The following is a 19,708-nucleotide window of genomic DNA, read 5'->3' on the forward strand; positions in this document are numbered from 1 at the left end:
GACTGGCTGGGTCATTAAAGAACAATTTTGTTTGTTTAAAAAGCATCAAGATTATGTCACTTAAAACAAATCAAAACAAACGCTAACAAAAACCCCAAACCTGACTTCCCTTGTGTCTCCCCATAATAATAATGAAAAGTAATATGTAGTTTTTCTACTACATATATAAAGAATATACATTTGCCATCTTACCTTTAAGGAGTTTCAGTAGACAGAGCACTAACAACTGGTTTTCTCCTTTGTGTTTCCAGAGGCAACAATTTTAAGCTATGATGGAAGTATGTTTATGAAAATCCAGCTTCCTGTTGTGATGCACACAGAGGCAGAAGATGTTTCTTTAAGGTTCAGGTCCCAGCGAGCTTATGGTATTTTAATGGCGACGACTTCCAGGGAATCTGCAGATACTCTTCGGTTAGAGCTGGATGCAGGACGAGTTAAGCTAACGGTCAACCTAGGTAACAACCTTTTCCTCCAAGAAATTAACATTTTCTTTACATTTTTCTTTTTGCTTGCAAACATTTATGAAACAGCCTGTTTTAACATTAAAAGTAAACTGAGATGATATCTAAGTACACATCAATCCGGCATTTGCATATGTACACAAATACACGACCATTGTTACAAGTTATTTTTGTTTTCTTTTGCATTTTTGTGTTCTTTATTTGGTCTTAACATTACCCATCACAATATTTTTGTACTGTTGTGTATTCTAAAAAAAGAAGACAAGTTCATCAGTGGTAATTTTTTTGTTTAATTGTTTTTTTTTTTTAATTGTGGAAGATTGGTCTCCCTCCACAATTTCTTCAGAATAGTAATTCCAGAATTTCAATGTGCAAGCAGAAACAAATTATATGTAGGTCAGCTCAATTTTACCTCCACCAATAATCTATGACATGCAAATATATCAAAGACTTTCTGGTTTTAACACTGAAAATGTTGCAGTTAGATATGCCCACTGATTGATTTCTTGGTCTCCTTTTTTTATGTGTCAAATCTATATTAAATCCATCTCCTCTTTTTAAACAATTCTGTACTGGTATTTTTGTAGTATCGAACGATAACACAACCCTTCAATGCCCAAAGACTGCGGCCCTCAGCAAACAGCCTTGTGAACACAGGAGGCACAAGCCCTTTTACAGAAAGAAAAAAAAAAGAAAAATTGGTTTTCTTGTTTAAAATATGATGAACAAAATGTCATGGTTATGATTCTTTCTAGTTCAAAAAAAACCAAACCAGTAAGTAAAGAAATAAAAGCACTTCTGCCACGCTTAAGTGGCATAAGTCCAAGTCAGGACCTGAAACAGAGCAGGAGGAAAATGCCCATCCTATGCAGCTATTCCCATTCCAGGGGGATCCTATTTTTAAAGGGATTGAAGTGTATTTTTGCTTTAGTCACAGATTTAGAAAGCACCAGTGGGGATTGAGGGGTAAGAAAATAACCACCTTGACCCTGCACTTCATCCAAGTGTCGCTCACAGAAATGCTGCCCTGGTGTTTAGTGGTGAGGAAGAGGAGGAGGAGCAAAGGGTGTCACAGGTGACCCTTCCCTGCCTGTCCCCTCCTGCAGGGAGGCCATGGCGGGAGGCTCTGAGGCTTTCTGTAAAGGGGGTGTGCAGGTGCTGCTCCTCGGCTGTTTGCAACCACTTTTCTGATGCGGTTGACGACACATGGCAAACTCAGCTATATGGAAACAAAATCTAGGTTTGATGGTATACATGTTCCTCAAAGGTGTAAACCAGGAGTAGCTGTACAAATGAAGTAGCATAGTGTAGGGTTTGGTGTTTGTTTTTTGTGGGTTTGTTTTTGTTTTTTGGGGTTTTTTTGGTTGGTGTTTTTTATTGTTGGTTTTTTTTTTGTTGTTGTTTTGTTTGGGTTTTTGTTTTTGTTTTGGTTTGGTTTTTTTTAATTAATAAATGAATGTAGGTAGCCCAGGAGAGGATCATGCACAAATCAGGTTAATCACTTTATGTAAAAAACACCATCCTCTGCCTACTTCTGTAGTTCATGAAAGTCAACAAAAAGTAAATAAATCCACGCCCTAACAATATTGTTTCTTCCTCCAACACCCCTTTTTTTATTATTTCTCTCTTTTTTTTTTTTTTTTTTTTTAAGTCAGGCAAGAAAATAATCTTAAAATAGAAAGGATTCTCTTTGTTCTCTAATTACTGTTTATTAATACATGATTTATTTTTCTCTACATTAATATAACTTTCAAGTAGTCACTGTTCATTTCTAAAATCTAGACATTAAGGACATGTAAACCCACAACCCCTTATTTCTGGGCCTGGGTGATGAGCTCTGTGTGTCAGTCCTTAGCTTCTGAAGATGAGCCTTTGAGGTTATACTATCCACAAGTTGTCCAAGGTGTCTGATTGTGGCCTGGCCTGCTCTATGACCCATTGTGACGGAGCACTTTCTAATTGCACTGAGAGAAATTACCTGTTCTTTCACAGATGGGGAGAAAGTTGCAGCCTGCCTCAGTTAAGCATCTTTGACTTTTAATCCTGACTTTTCACTTAGATTTGTCACCATGTAGCTTTGTTTGAAATTGGCCATTTTTACCCTATTTGTCGTTTCTATTGGTAAAGACTTCTCGCAGTATATCTGGGTTATAACAGTATGTAAAGACTGATGATATGGAGTGGCCATATTTGCATGTGTCTGTCCCCGGAAGGGTGGACTGTGATTTTATTGGATGTCTGCAGCTATTACCTTGAAGGATAAATTTTCATTTTTCATCTATTCTTCCCCATCTAGACTGTATCAGGATTAACTGTAATTCCAGTAAGTGCCTATTCAAACTTTTTAAAATGTTATTCCACCATTGTAAAATATGCAAACTAGAATGACAAAGATTGTGGACAGCTTGCAAACATTTGATAATTTATTAATGAAATGTGATGATTAATTATCATTGTGTAAAAAGTCATCATATATTTTAGCACTTGCTTTTTGTCCTTCACATGGGACATAATATTAACTGGAATATTAAAAAGGAAGCGTTCTACAGGTTGTAAACAAGCCTAGAGGAAATGGTGCCTGTAGTACTGTGTTATTCTAGATAGGCTATTTTATATTTACAGTGGCCATAGAATTTTTGAACCAGCATTTCTGATAAGCTGTTACACTTTATTCTCCCACATCCTCCTTCTAATTTTCCTGACATTTTGCCTTCAACTTGTAGTTGGATTGTTGGAATGCAATAGTTTTTGCTACAAAAATTTCTAGTTTACAATTCCTCTAGGAAATTACCTGTATTTACTGGCTGGTTATAGCACAATTTGGTTTTGCTAAATCTTCAATATATGGAAATGTGATACATTGCAATAAGGGCATTATTAAGTCTGAGAATGACTGTATTTCTATGATGATTTTTTACACTCTAATTATGTTAAAAATCCTTGAATTGAACAATTTTTCTCTGTGATATGCATGTTTATGAAACAGAGGGAAACATTTGCCAGATGAATGGACTAAATTTTAACTTCTCTGATATTATTTGGATTAAGAGGCTATATTCTGAAAGGAGAAAAAGGACTGTGATTTTATTTTGAGTCTATGGAATTCCTGAATGGTGTCAACAAAATTATTGATAGTAAGTATGGTAGATTTGAGTTTTGGGTTGTTTTTCTGTTTCCCTTCCTAACAGGTTTTGCAGGCCAGAGGACTGGCTTTACAAAAATAGAAAAAAAAGCTAAACAACAAACTGCACAGGTTTAATTTGTAGTTGGTAAGAGTTAAAATATATTAACAAAACATTCCTTAATAGTTTTATAACCCATAAAGAAAAACAAGAGTCTGAACTTATTCTTAATGTGTCATTTGCTAATAGATTTTTTAATTAATAATTTTTACAAGAAAAAAATACAGCATTGGAATTAAAAAGCAGAAAAATTTCCTGAGACAAGTCTTTAATTTAACCTGTTCTTAAATTCAGAGAGGCTTCAATACAATAACGGAAATGCTTGTAATCACCAAGGCATAAATATATTGTCCTCATATTAAAAAGAAAATAATAAGAAAGTAAAAAATTGTAACTTGATAAAATATATAAAATCATGAAAAATCTCAGAAACATTTTCTTGGTCTGCCACAGGGCACTATTGTTTTCTACTAATGAAATCTCAATTAGAAAAAACAAGTGTAAGATAAGCAGCTTTTTGGGGCAGATCTGTAATGAGGCTGCCTGCCTTTGGTAAATTCCTTCTCTTCCTAGGAAAAGCAATATTGCTTTTTTCTTAACTTCCTTAATAAAATCAGAAAATCCATCTGAAAACAGAGTTACTAACATAAGGAAACCACCCAGAAATGAAGCCACAATATTACAGGTGTTCTCATTTTTTAGTCTCTTTTGGATTAAATAATGTGTTGAAGATAAATTTAAATGGTTTCTAGGTTTTGTTTTTAAGCAAGGCTTGGATCAAAAGAGAATCTGCAAACACAAATAAGCTTCCAGTTAGAGGATTGCAAAGAGGAGCAATGTATCTACTGGATTGGATTAGCACTTAAATTCTTGGGCTCATACAGAAGCAACATAACCTCTCTACAAAATATCCTTGGTATAAAATACTTATAAGTTATTTTTCTTTACAGTTTGTTTATAGTGTTTTTGTTGTTATAAATGAACTTGGGTGATTATTTCCATCTCCCTGTGGTGCTCGTGTGTACTCAGCAGGGTTTTGTGAGCTTTCAGTATGGTAAGTACTACAATGCTTTCTTGTCTGCACTGGAGATTTTCAGCAACCAGATGTTTCACGAGCAATTTCTATATCCTAATTGTTAGATTATTGAAAATTATTGGTCTAAGTAGTCCTTAAAAATGCTTATTAGAAAATACAATGAGGTTTAGTGGGACACGATTTGTTTCAAAGCAACAGCATCCAGATCTGGAGTATTAAGTTGCTAAACACTGTGATAGTTGAGCACCGCTCTTCTTTCTGCTGAGAGCTGGATATGTATCAGTCCTGATTTTAGGTTGATAGTAAATCTGGTTTTCATGTTTGAAAAACCTTTTTCCATTTCCTATTTCTGTTACTTAGAAATTAGTTCTGTTAATATAATCTCAGTGCTGAGACTGAGAGTTATGTGTTATAACTAGCCTAGTAAAAGAGTTAATGTCAGGATGAAGGTATCTGGTTTGAATTTGGAGAGACAATTAAAAAAAAATCCAAAAACTTCAGCTGAACATCAGCAGGCTTGAGAGAAGAAAAAGGAAAACGTGAATGTAAAGACTGTAAACACCTTCTCCTGCTGTGAACTGTAAACCCAGGGGATAAAATAGTGCACTTCTTCCTCCTCTCACTTTCTCCTGAAGCCTGTCTTCTGCTCACTGCAGATTAAATTAATAAGTGTTGGCTGACAGAGCTAAGATTATGGCAGCAACTTTTTCTACACATGGTCATCCCTTCACCTTTAGCTGATGTCCTGTCTTGCAGAAGAGGTGGCATTTTGGAGGACAGAACTTTTTTATTTGTCCTCCTTATTTGGAGGACAGAACTTTTAAAAAAAATTTTAAAATGTTAATCAGATATCAGATCACTACTGAACTTATGTTTCATTAACAATTTGTGGCACGCTAAATATTTTGTGCTAGGCTAGAAGACTGGTATGCCCATAAAACTGTACATCACTAGAAATTCTGCCTCATGGCAGTCAGAAAATACTATTGCCAAAAGGTTGGGTTTGTACATCCTTAAACAACTTAATTGTGTTCTTCAGAGCTACAAGCTTGCGAAATTAAATTGTCTGTCAGGCAGTGAATTAAATGGTCCTTTTAAATTGCAGGTACATGTAGGTCAGTGCTGGGGCTGACACCAGGAGAAAGGAAGAAACTTGTTTGATGAACATAAATAGCTGCTGTGGTTTCCATGTTAGTGCTCATAGAGGTGATGACCTCATTTAAAAATAAGACTACAGTGAACTCTGTTGTTTTAAGTAATATGAATGTAACCGCATTTTTTGGCATTAATTGTTCTGTAAAAAATAAGTTAAATAGCTGTAGACGTCTTCTACATTACACACAGAATTGGTAAACTAATCCCTAAAAATTTCCAAAGAATAAATTATATAAAAATATATATATAAAAGCCCCAAAATATTTCTCCTTTCAATGAAGGAAGTAATTGCTACCCTTTCATTGCAAACTATCAAGCATAAATTATAAATAGCCATGAATCCTATTGAATTGAATGGGATTTTTCCCTAGTATTTCTTAAAGACAGAACTTCATCCCAATAAAATTTCCATTGCAGTTCAGTAACAGTTTCTGAATGACTTGTGAACAAAAACAGATGTGCTAAAATTTCATATTTTTCATTGCTGTAACGTTAAAGGCTAGGATCTTGTCTTAAATTCCCCCTTTTTTTTTACAGTTTTAATTATTCCAAAATATTAGTATCTGAAAAATCCAGGTAGCTATAAAGGCTGCTGGTTTTAATATTCAATATGCTTTTGTCACAGATATCTGCAGTCTTACACATTATTTAATCTTTTGGGCTGTGAGTGCTTTATTATTATTATTTTATTGCTATCATTTCTGGAAATAAATTTTCTATTTTTATATGAGTTAGCCAAGTAGAACTGATGGGGAGATTTTTTATTAACTGGTACATTATACCACTAATAATGTTAATTGGTAAATAGCTGGCTCTCATTTCCCTGTCTGATACTTTTGTTCAAAATGAAAAAATACAGGACACATTTTTTTAATAGTGCTGTGAAAGATTGCTCAGCTTGTGGCACACAGTGCAGGGAAGATTTAGGTCAGTTTTCTAGTACACATCTTTGCTTCTGCAGGCAATAACTCATGGAGCAATGGCACTGAATTCAGTTATACTCACATGCAGGACTGTCAGGAGAAATGATTATGAATTGCAGGATGTCAGGGAGCAGAGAGTCCCGTAGCAGTAAATGTGTACACAATTCCCCAGGGTATGTGTGAACCAGGTCTGCAGTCTTGGTGTCCACCCTTATAAATTAGGAAGGTTTTCCTGGGTTAGGAAGGTTTTCCTGGGTTTAGAAGGTTTTCTGTTTGTTCTTCCAGCAAAGTTCCCCTTCAGTGGTTGTATTTACATGCACCCCTCGTTCTTGTGTCTATCTAATTATTCACTCATTCTCCATATAATTTATTGTTCTCTCATTTTATTTTCTCATGCCATTTCAATTCTCTGTTCTTCTCTATAGCCCTTAATCTTTTTTTCCTTCTTTTGTGTGCTCATCCTTTTAAAATTTTCCTATTCCGCAGACGTGCACATTAAAGATGATTAAGTTATTTTATTTGGAAACATCTGTTACTGAAGCATTTCTTTCTTGTCAAAGTATCCTACAAATCCAGGGTATGACGAGGAGCTTTGTCAGATTATTGGTAAATAAGAAGAGAATGGTGTCTATTAAAGAACCAGCAATGGTGTTCAATTACATCGTATTCTTGATGTGCGCATGAATTTTAAGCAGCAGAAAATCTTACATAAAGACTATACTATACTTTTGAAAAATACTGCTTGTAAAACTGCATTTTATTGCAAAATCAAAAATCTTCAGCTCTACTCTTATGGATAGTCCTAAATCTTCTGTGATAAGCAAATCATTAATACTTTTCCATTTATTAGCTTCCTACTATGGGGAAAAGAATTATTAGAATATATTACTTGCTCTCTTTTTAGCTGTTGTTTGCAGCAGAAAATCATTAAAACGATTAAATTTTGTAGCTCCACCCAAAATGTAAGATTTTGTACTTGGCCTGTTTTCTTACAGAGTGCTTTGGAATTGCATGAGTTTTGATCTTTCCCTCATTAAGTGTGGCTGACAGCCTGGCAAAAGTATGTAAAAGAGTTTTACCATGGAGGACATGCGGCAAATCAGCAGGGTACTTTCTCTGCAAGTTCAGTCAGGAACTTCCCTCTGTTTGCAGCGCAAAGTTTGAAATAATTATAAATAATTCCTTTAAAACTTTGCCTATACTTTGCAGATTTAGAACAGGAAGTCATTGGATTCCTTCTCATTCAGCAATAAGAGTTTAAAGGCCCCTTTTCATATAATTTCCTGAAAAACAGAATTTGCTGCTATGCAACAAATCTGAAAACATACCTGGTCCTATTCAGTCAAATTCTGATTACAATCTCCTAGCTGCCAATAGACAGCATGGCAAAAATGGGAAAACTGCTGCTTTACTCAGAGACTCTCACTGCAGTCCTCAGTACTCAGTCCAGAAGCTGCACTAAGACCATCCTGTCTTGTTCCAGGCACTATGTTTGGAACAAAGGTTGAAAGCATCTCAGCTTGGGAAGAAAGTTCAGGTTTGGAAGCCACAGAACCTGCCTGTATAAATACAATCAGGAGGGATGAAGTCATTAAGGGATAGCACATAATTTCGTCTGTGCAGCCACAGAAGCCAGTTATGAGAGATGCTTCTAATTTCTCTTTCTCTCAAAAATATAGAGTGGAAGGAAGTGGTGCTGCACAGGTTATACCCTGTGAGCCCAACACATTAATTGGCTCACTGGGGCAGTGACTGCAAAGCCGTTCACCTCTTCCTGCAGTCTGCTTGCTCACCTGCTCTGGAGAAAAGTAGTGGCTGTTTTTCGAATGGTAGGAGAGTAAAGTGAACCAGCAGGGCCACTTCTGGTCATTTTTCAAAAGTTTGCATACCATTCTTTGCTTTTTGTGTTGCAGAATTTTGTCTGCTTCTAAAAAAAAAACCCTCTCATTTGCTTTAAAAACTGTGTTCTTCTGTCTCCCTGTCTGCTGGTCCTGCTCTTACATGGTCCGTTGCTTTGCTGCCAGCACAAAAGGTTCAAGTGTCTATGTGATGAATTTGACTAAAGCAATCCACTAAAAAAATTGCTAATTTTGACTTGCTGCAACTTTCTGACACCTGTTGTAGAATAAAACAGGAAGAGGGGGAGGCAGGATGTTTCAGGGACAGTAGAAAAGCAACCTCTAGTAGAAAGAGTGCATTGCTTTTTTCAGCAACACAGATTTATGCTATCCCAAAATGAATTAATCTGGCCGACATCTAAGCAACAACATCCTGGAAAAGTACATGTTATGTGCAGAAAGGCAGAAACATACTTCTTAAGATGTGGAATGCTTGATTTATAGCAATTAAGGAAGTGATATTTCAGACAACTGAAGGGAAATGCTGGGAAATGGTTCCGAGTTAACATGTGCACCTTCAGTTATGCACATCACAATTATTCTCTTCTGAATTAGGTTTATCAAACAAGCTGGATGTGGAACCTAGGAAATTTTAGGGAGTTTCGTCATGAGGAAAAGCCATTGAGCCTCACAAAGAGGATATGTATGAGGAGATGCCAGCTAAGGGGATGTTGTGCTTTTGGGCCATTCACATAAGATAATAAAGGTCTGAAATCCATGTTATTTTGTGGCTTTTTGGGAAATTTCACATGGATATAGTTTGGCTTGAGGCAGTGCTCTGAGAAGGAAACAATGAAAGCACATTGGGCTTCCAAAAATGAGTTCTCTCACTTAGTGAGTGACTGAGAAAATCAGTCTTGTGATATACTGATTTCTCATCTCAAGCCTGTGTTTTAGTTAGCACAGGAATTTTGCAGGGAAATGCTCAAGTTATCTAAAAAGCTTCCATTTCTACCCCCTCCTTATCCAGTTGTATTTGTTAAGAAATCTTGAACTAGTAAAAAGAATAAGAAAACTTGAATTAAATAGCTTATTATGAAGAAATCTTAAAAAGAATCTTGCACATATAATTTTTCAAAGCTACTGGGAAGGTTCCTGCCTGAATCTGCTTAGCTGGGGCATGGGAGACAATCACATGAACAGCAAAAAAGTTCAAACTTTCATTAAAGTGAAAATAAAGGCTTTATATATCCTGGCTGAGCATTTAAGGATCTATGATATTTACTTTCTCCCTGACAAAGATTTCAGGGTTGGCTGCTGGGGACTGAGGACTTTGCTCTATCAGTGCTTTCAGCCTACGTGAAGGACAGCAATAAAGTTTATTTCTGTGCCTACATTCTACTTGTTCCTTATAAAATTTCATCTATGTTTGTTCTTCCTTAGATAACAGAGGAGCAAATTGCCAATAGTCTCCTGGCAGGCTGTCAGTAAAATATTATTTCAAGTTCTCTTACTAGAAAACGGATGCTTTCCTTTTTTGTGTGTATGCTTCTTTCCTGTCTTTTCACCCTTTTCATCCATCTTATTTTTGTCTTTTTAAGTCACACATTCTACTCATGGTACTTTAAAGATAAAGCTGGTTTAACAGGGTCCTCACTAATCAAACATACAATATTAATATAACTGTGGCTTTCTCAAGGCACAGGGGTGTGCTCTGCAATGGCAATAGTAAAAGCTTAAACAAAAGGCTATTTATGTAAATTTGAAAATTAGTTGCCCTAATTGGTGGTGAAAAATCTTTAGTTTAACATTCAGGTAAAGACTTTTGCAGCATTCCCACTTGAATGTTTTCAGAAACTCCTTTAAGATTGCTGAGAGGTAATAGACTTTCCATTTGTGATATTTCAGTATACTTCAATTTTTGCCATGCCAGATGTAGATAGCTGTCAGTTTGGTGGGTATGTGGGGCTATCTGAGTCCGGGTTATGTGTCAATGGGCTCTGAGCTCTGGAATGCTGCCCAAGTTTCACAAGCAAAGCCCAAGGGAACAGCCTGAAGTGTCCTGATGTTGTTCCTTCTGATCCTTCAGAGTGAGCTCTGGAAGGGGAGCAGGGAGCAGGAGATCCTCTGAACCACTGAACATGACAAGAGGGCTCTTGGAGGGTAGGAAAGCAGAGATTGCTGCAAGCATGTCGCCTCTCATGTTACCAGCAGGGACAAAGCAGCCTCCAGGATGTGCTGGATCTGTAAGAATAGGCTGTCTTGAATTAATAAATCCTGATTTATATGCAAGGGAGCTATGTGTGTCTAGCTCATACTGGTCCTAGCAAATCTTTCATAAAAGGACTTTTCAGAAGAAGTAGACTAGGCCTTTTAAATATTTTAATGGGAAGAAGCACTTGAAAGTAAGTTTTTCATGTATAGCAGGTTCTAAATTTCCCTTATTTTACTTTCATGTTTTCTTCCTTTAGCTTTTGAGAAGCAAGATGACTTAATCACATTTCAGGACTGGTGATTTAAATTATCCTCACAATTTTTTTCCATGACAGAAAGTGGGTGTTACAGTCAAATCTTGCAGGGATAATAAGGAATCCTGTTCTAATCAGTAATAGCAAAGGAACTGAATAATATTTTCTTTTAGAAAAGGATATATATAAAAGCTAATGTAATGTCATTCATATTAGTGAGCTGGGCTGCACTGGCTGCCATTCCACAGTAAAGCTCTGCTCCCACCTGTTCTCACAGGAATCTCTGCTGTCACATTCATGAGTGATTGAAGATGAACACTGAGATGATATTATTTGCAAATGCAATGGGTTTATTTAAGAAAATCAAATGAAATGCTGCACTTGAGGATTTTCTGAGGGACTCCAAAATGCTGAATGACTGGTTAAGTGATAGGTGGAATTAAACAGCAATACACAAAAGTAATTTATGCTGGAAAAAAGTCACCTTAATTATGCCAGCGCAGCAATGGAGTGTGGTAGCACTGAGCTGAAGAAATTGTGCAGCCATGGTAAATATCTCTTGTAAAACAGTTCAGTGCTCAGAAGTGACCAGAAATCCCGGTGGATGGGAGTAGCTGTGGAGAGAGGAGGTAAGACCAGAAGAGAAAGCAGCATTGTGCTATTGTGCAGTCATGGTTTATCACCCTTCCTGAATGCTCCATGTGTGTTCAGTTCCTCTTCCTCATGATTGACCTAAATGGGGAAAACACAGGTCACTGCAGCAGGGAGCATTACAAGTATGGATTAGCTTTCCTACATGGGGCAGCTAGGCATGCTAGGAAAAAAAATACCTGAGAAAATATTATTGTATTTTTCTAAATATATGATTATACAGCCATAAGAAGCAGCAGGAGGTTAATAAATTGATTTTTTAAATGAAATGGAAATACATCAAGGACTTTCTGAGATAAGGCTGTTTCTGCAGCTCCAGAAGTCCCAAACATGCCCATTACTGGAAGCTGGGACTGTATTAGAGTAGTAATTACTACAGAGCAGTTCTGCTTTTCTGTGCTGCTCTTGAAAGAACAGTGCTGAACTAGCTGGTCTTATGTGCCATTTCCCAGCTTCATTTGCAACTTCTTTCCCTAATTATTTCATCACTAGTTTATGTCCTGTATTGAGAGCAACAGGAAATTGCTAGTGAAAGTAATCACAGACTCACAGAAACATTAGGCTGAAAAAAATATATAAATCTATCATCAACTGGGTTGTATACAGTCATTCTAAACTTTATAATCAGATTGCATGAAAATTAGAGTGTTAAGACACAGATGGCAGCAGATGACACAAGCCCATATTTCAACAATTTCTCAAAAAACCTTCTTGATTAAGTGACAAATCAAGTCAAATTAGGGTAAGCCATTATTTAAGATGGCGCTTTTATATTCACTAGGCATTGTGATTTTTTTTTTTTTTACTTAGTAATACAAGCTTTCTGGCCAGCAATTTTGGTCTGTAGCTCCTTGAAAAAGAAATTCATTGTTAAGAAATTAGTAGAAATTTAGTATTAAGAAAAAATTACAATAACTCAGCATTGGTGAGTTGATGATGTTTCTAAATTTATACACAGATTAAAAATACTATCAGACTGCATGTCAAAACATCTTTATTTCCTTGTTCTGCCTTTGCTTCTTAGGACCCTCTGTTTCTAAGATATAATGGTCTTGAGAGGAATATTTATTAATATGTGCAGAAAACATTTAGAAGTGCTCATAAATTAAAATTCTATGGAGAAACACTCCAGTCTTTCTATTATAGCACTACAGTCTAAAGACATTTTCAGGGAATGGAAAATTAGTTGGTTTTTTTTTTTCCCAAAAAAAAAAATCTGTGTTAAAAGATACTAAAATCATTAATAGTTTTGTTCAGAAATCATTTAAATCCATTAACTAAGTGAATAGGTCTTTTTACAAAAATAAAACCGTAGTAATTCAGTGGTGCTGTGTTATCTCAAGAACTTCTCAAGGAAAACCAGCCAAATTGCCATCTCTCTGCAGGTGGATACTGCTTTTCTGATCAGCACAACACATGCTCACAGCTGTCATTCTGTCCTAATATACACTTGTAAGGAACTCATAGAATAAGTGTTTGTGATTTTTTTTAATCACATGCATTTTGGTAGGAAATAAGAGAAAAGGGAAACACAGAGTCAAAGAGAGTGAAATTGGAATGGAGTGTCTGGTTCTGCCTGGCACAGCCAGTGAGCATTGCAGCAGGTCTGGCATATGTTGAGGGGAATTGCCAAGTTTCTGTCTGTCCCTCTCATATTAATAGATACTACTTCTAAATGATCAAAAAAAGTGCAACTAATTTCAGTGAGAGTCAGACCTGATCCTATTTCTCAGCTTTGTGTGAAGAGGAGAGCCAAGCTGCTTAGGGAATGTTTGGCTCCCTCTTCTTCAATCAAAGAAAGAAAGCAAAAAATGACAAGGGTGGCAAACCAAAATTTTGCATAAATCAAAATTATTTTGATACATTTCTATATTTGTTCTGCTGGAAGTCTGGAATAAATCCCTGGTAAGGAATGTTACTCTTTCAGCACTAAGATCAGTGAAGTCTGATTATAGAGAGTAGAGAACAGCACATGGGCATAGAGCTTCTGTCCCTTTCATATGTAGCATATGTAGAAATTGAGTTGTCTACCTATTTGCCTATAGAAGTTCACAGAATCTGGTTTTTGAGTTATCTGTGGCATTTTGATGGTCCCTCCTTTACTGCATCTGCAAAACCCTTTGTGTAAGTATGCAATAGTTTTACTAATGGCTCCCTGGCTGTTTCAGAAAGGTGCCTCATTTATCCTTGCTTCACTCCTCTGCAGCAAGGCATCATTTCATAAGTTCAGTCTTGATGAAGGAGCCTAGCAAGCCCTCAGCTACAACATTATTCTTCATTAATGTTATGAGAACAGTAATTCACTTTTCAGTGTGCTTTTTTTGAAGAGGTGATAACATTAAAAACATCTACCCAGTGAATGTCACTGATGAGCAGTTACTTGTATTAAAATCACTTACTCTGTATCTAGCACATTTTGCATTTATGTCTATTAAAATGCATGAAACATCTATCATAACATTTTAAGCACTCAGTAGCTTATTACTGGAACCACATAACTGCTTCCTTATTATCTCTTCTTGACAATAACTTTAATGAATTATATTCAGGTAGCTGTTGAAATTTCCATCCAAGCACATTACTTTTTTGGATGACGTGTCAAGAGGTTAACTTATGCTCCCTTCCAGCTGATTTCTAGGCCTCAATCCATCAGACAAGTCACTGCAAAGGAGATATTGCTCTGTTGAGCTGAGACATCAAGATAAAGTTGGCTTTCTGAGATGCAGTCCCCTTTGGGAGGTGTGCAAGGAATTCTTCAGCAGTTATTTGTCTAGGCAGTCTTGAAGCAACAAGACACAAGATGAAGACCAAGACATGGAATGAGAAAAATCAATTAAAGGAAAAAGGGAGCTGTGATTCATGTAGCTTATGCTAATTCTTTGGTATTATTTCTCATTCATTTTCTATTCTGTGAGATTTTCCTCCAGGGAGTGAAGTGCATGTATGTAGAAATAAAATTTCATTAGTTAAAAGTTCCTCTCTGTCTCAGCACGTTAAGGCATTTCTCACTAGTAGTAAAATCTGTCTGGAAAAGAAAGCTCAAATAGGTAAGTCAATAATTCCGTCTTTCACTTACATGCCATGAACTGTTTATATATGACTTGTGGAAATTGAATCAGAAGTGAAAAATAGCAATCATGCTCACTGCCGTCTAAGGAGTTACAGTTTTACCAAAATTTAACACAATTGTTGAATATTGGAGAAAATGGCCTGCTGAATTTTTGTTTTGGTTTCTGGTATACTTTGAACTGTCACTGCAGTTTTTGCTGTGTAACGTTTCAGCAGCTTGAAAACAAGTCTGCTGTCTCCTGGGAGAAAAGGACCACACCGTTTGCTCTGGAGGGAAGAAGCATTCTCACATCTTCAGCTAGCAGGAGACAGCTGCCACCGTCACTGGCATGATACAAGACACTTAGGAACCCAGCTGATGAGCTAATTGGCTGTGAATAAGAGCAGCACTACCTCTGAAAGTCAGCAACACGGATTCTTGATTCCCTAAAAATGCATAAATCAAGATATAGAGCACACCTTAAGAAAGTGCAAGCAGGCACTTGTGTCAAGAAGCTTACTTGTTTTGTGAAATAAAAAATTGTCACTTGCTGATGCTGAGCACATCCTAAAGAGACGATAAATGGTACAAGAGCACTGAAGAGATTCTCTCAATGTTAGAAACAATTCCATGTACTAAAGCTATGCTTTTCTACTCCTGCAAGAATACACCCATCAAAGTCAGTGGAGGCTGATCATAGAGTAGGGATCAACTTTTGTATTCATCCATTTGTGATTTCTGAAAACAATCTGAAATGTCTATTTTAGTCCTCCTTCCTTGACTCCTGTCTGCCTAGAAGTATCCAAGAATAAGCAGTGTCAAGAAATTGTGCCTTTTGATCCATGATTATTATAAAAATATTTTAAAAGAGTTAAATAATTGATAATAATAAACCTCTAAATATTATTCTCATTATTCTTAATTAGGCAAAATGTTATAATTCAGCTTTTAAATTACAAGAAAAAAATCAAAACAAATAAAGGATATGAGTGTGAGATTTAGTTGTAACTATTTTATAACAACTGTTTTTGGGATGAAGACACCTGTAAATTAAGAGGAGCCTATTCTTGAAATAAAGTCACAGTCCAAATTCTCTTCCTTTCTATGCCAGCTAGTTTCCAATCTGCTTATTCTTAAGAACATTGTGCAAGATATAAGGGTAAAAGGAAATACTTAAATGTTTTTTCTTCTGTTATGTTAATTTAAGTAAACATAAAGATAATTCCTTTCTATAAAAAGGTAAATTATGTATAAGCATACTTAAGTTGTGCTTACATATATTTTAAAATGTAATGAGTTTTGACAGCCATGGTTTTGATATAAATGGGCACAGTCAATATCAGTTTCAGAAAGGCAAATGTGGCAAAGCTCTTTCTTTTTTTTTTTTTTTTCCTGTTGTCACATGATCTAGCCAATGTACAACAAATATTCTAATTCTCTCAGTGGAAAAAAAAATTCAAACGTGTGCCTAGTTTTTCTACAAAGATTCCTGTAAGTTAGGTTATTTTTACTTCACTGGGCGTGAGTGGAAAGAAGTAGCAGAGGTTCTTCAGGCTCCTAAGGGTACACTTGGAGACCTGCTGCATCTGTTACCTGGAGCACCTTTGTCTCCCAGTCTTTTTTGGTTTTTTGTTTATCAGCTGAATGACATGGATTAAGGTCCAGATTATAAAAGTTATTCAGATAGCCGTTTTATTGTGAAATCCTTCTTCCAAGCCAGAACTCCTAGAGATCTCTTTGGCTCAGAGGAGGCAGCAAAATTGCCCTGGAAGCTGAGGGCATCTTATTTGAGCAGTAACTTGTAGAGATGATGTCTAAGGAAAAGGAGATTATCAGGTGTAGCACAGTCCATTCCTTTGAAAACTTAGAGGAATGTTCTTGCTGCTCCTAGAAATCCATGACAAGAAATGTACATTTCTGTCTCCATGTTTTTTAAGGTTTGGGTCTTTTGGTTTGGTAGTCAAGACCAGAATAATGAATCTGCTGAGGTAAAAATCAAATCCTCCTTGGGAAAGGAGAAACTTAACTTCAATTTGTTTTAGGATTGCTGTTTTCCCTACTTGAAGCCACATCTCACAAATCAGTAGTTTTGATAAAACTCTGAATTTATACAGAAATAATGAATATTAAAAATTCTGGCTGCCATTAAAGTAACATCTGAACAATGAATATTTACTTTTTAAAAAGTTGAATTTCATTATTGCTTAAAATTGGAGATCAATGATAGTTTTAGTACTAGTTTACATAAGAGTTCCCACGTTAGTTTTCATGATTTTCAATCCTATTCTTTTTATAGAGGGGGGAAAAGTACTAATAACTCCAGATGAATTAGTCGCTCTTTTCTCCAGCAGTTTTACAAAGTTTTTGTTAAATAAGACCTAAAAAGAATTTTCCATTGAAACAAGCTTTCATGTTTAGAGAGCTCAGTGTAATGCAAAAATCCTGCATGGGAGAATTTTAGTCTTTTAAAGGGATTAAAATTTCCCATTTTCTTTTTCATGCAATATGGTGGATGATATTTTAAAAATAATAAACTCAGTTATCAAATGGGATAGAAGACTTGTGAAATAGCTGCTTTCCTAATGTACAGCAGTAGCTTAGGTAGAATGAAGTCAAAGGTATTGACTTGAAAGTGTTTGTGTTAAGTTTGACTTAAAACAAAATGCTCAAATATATTCAACTTAAAATGTGTGGAATTTTTCAATATAGCAGCCATGTCAAGTTAATGTGAAAACAAATTAAGATTTACTAAAGCCACACAAATAGTTTGTGGAAGTGAATCTGCTGACTGCCAGTTCACACTGATAAGTCTTGAGTGCACTTTAAAAAATTTAGCCTGATCCAAGGAAGGATATGACCTTACAGTGTGATTGTAAAGCTGCACAGTCTTTGCAAGTGCACATTTCTTTACCTGCAGTAAATACAAAGTAAATAAACTTGCACTCCAGTTTTCTTTAAATTAGCATAGGACTGCAAGGTGTTGAAAGTTCACGCTCAGCTCACCTCCAGCAAAGTGAATTGTCAGCTTCACCATGCTTTCTGAAAATGTGTCTCAGAGCATTCAGCATTGAGCTGACAAAGCAACAACCATATTTTTTCATGCTCATTGACTTTGCTTTAGTTCAGGGCCTTGGGGTAGATTCAAACAACGTTTAGTACCTTGAGCTCATTTTCTGATAGTCACGATCCTCAGAGAGCAGTATGAAAGAGAAATTGCACTCTTGTTAAAAATAGAGGGATCTAGCTGACTTTTGGGTTTAGCTGCTTTTAAAAGATACTTTTCTTTCATTATTTCCAAAGAAAAGGAAAATTACATGTCCTAAGGGCTGTTTGTGTTTCACTTGCTTAGATAGATGAGTTACAAAACTAAATTAAAATGCAACTGATTTTAAGCCATAAATGTTTTAAGTTATACATTGAGAGATGTCTCTAAGATGGGTCATAATGCAGTAACAAGATCAGTTTTATCTTCTTATGTGCTCTCAGTTCACAGAGAGTTGTAATTGCAACTTCAAAACCCTTTATTTTCAGGAAATACAGTTCCAATTAACAGACCCATTACTGACCAGCAAGGCACACTTTTGAGAGCATATGTCTGTCTTCTACATATCCTTTGGTCTGGCAGGGAAGTCTAGAGCCAGGACTTGCAACTCTAAAGTTTAATGCTTTCTGAGGTTTTTCTTTCTTTCTCCATCTTGCTGAAATTGAGTACTGGTCCTATTTGTAGAGAACAGACTTTCACAAGACAGTGGCTCATCAGCAGCACCTTCCTTGGCAGAACCCTTAGATTTAATTTAGTCCAATAGATCTGCCTGTGTTCTGCCTTCCCACCTGGATCCACTGGTTCTGTTTAGACATCAGCTGTGTCACAGTGAATATCTAACAGCTTAAAAGAAGATAAATGGATGAGTATGTGTGATATTGCACGCTAAATTAAACAGTTTCCAAAAGAAAGACAAAGCTGGGAGGGGGAAAATGCACAGCAACTCTGACCATAGTCAGGGAAGCAAATGTAGAGAAAAGAGAGAAAAGAACCAGAAAATGAAAACGCTGTGCCCTCAGAACTGGATATGGTGCTTGATTCCTGGATTGGCTGTTTTTATATCTTTCCATGGATTTTTCTTCCCCCATGAATTCAGTGTGTATGCTGTTTCTCCTTGCTAGTGAACTAGATCAATATTAAATGCAGTCTGTTTGTAGTTTGGCCATGTAGAGGAAGCGAAAAAATTGTCTTGTTTAGCTTTCTACATTTCTGTATAAGAAATACAGATATGCCTAGATGGAAATATTTAATATTATATTCCTCTTACTCTAAGGAATAGGAGCAAATCTCTTGTACAGCTGGAATGAAGGCTGATGAATGATATTAGCAGCTCCAATCTCCTTCATTTTAATTTCTGAAATGTCAAATTTTATTTAAAAAAAAAAAAGGATAAAAATATTCTTAACTGCCAATACATTACCCAAATTGCCAAAAGCAATTTTGGCTATAATAAAACTATTGTGGGCTGAAGCATTTGGATCAAGCTATGCAAGATTGATATGTTTTTCTTGGTACAATTCAGTGAATGTGCTATTCCTGTGGAATTTTCCATATGAGTCTGCTGGGGAGAAAATACAATGGACAAAATTTATTTGACTTGCAATTAGATTTTTTTTTCAAGTTTACCTATCAATTAGCTGTAAATGATAACCTGATACACATTTCTGATTTTTAAAAGGCAATGTAACTTTTCTGTTGGCAAGAAGCACATTTAGCCAAAGGAATTTTGGTATGATACCAGCACAGTCATTTAAAATACAGTTGATTCACTGTATTAATTGACTTTTTAAGCTCAGCTGTGCTAATGAGTGTTTTGGAAGACCAGCAATGTTCCTGCAGCCAGCCATAGAAAGGACGGTGAAGGTTAAGATGCCTTTACCCTGTATGTCTTATGTTTCTGTG

The 19,708-nt window shown here is 36.1% G+C and overlaps 1 protein-coding gene across 10 annotated transcripts in view; it reads left to right on the forward strand.

Annotated features, from left to right (window-relative positions):
• Window positions 1-19,708, forward strand: part of NRXN1 (neurexin 1) — a 672,393-nt gene that overhangs the window by 285,466 nt on the left and 367,219 nt on the right. For all 10 annotated transcript variants that reach the window (XM_041424058.1, XM_041424060.1, XM_041424063.1 and 7 more), the window contains one exon: window positions 252-455. In XM_041424058.1, the coding sequence (XP_041279992.1) occupies window positions 252-455 (204 nt within the window). The remainder of the gene's footprint in view (window positions 1-251; window positions 456-19,708) is intronic.

Source organism: Onychostruthus taczanowskii, unplaced genomic scaffold, assembly GCF_017590055.1.
Source record: "Onychostruthus taczanowskii isolate IOZ18803 unplaced genomic scaffold, ASM1759005v1 scaffold80, whole genome shotgun sequence".
NCBI lineage: Eukaryota > Metazoa > Chordata > Aves > Passeriformes > Passeridae > Onychostruthus > Onychostruthus taczanowskii.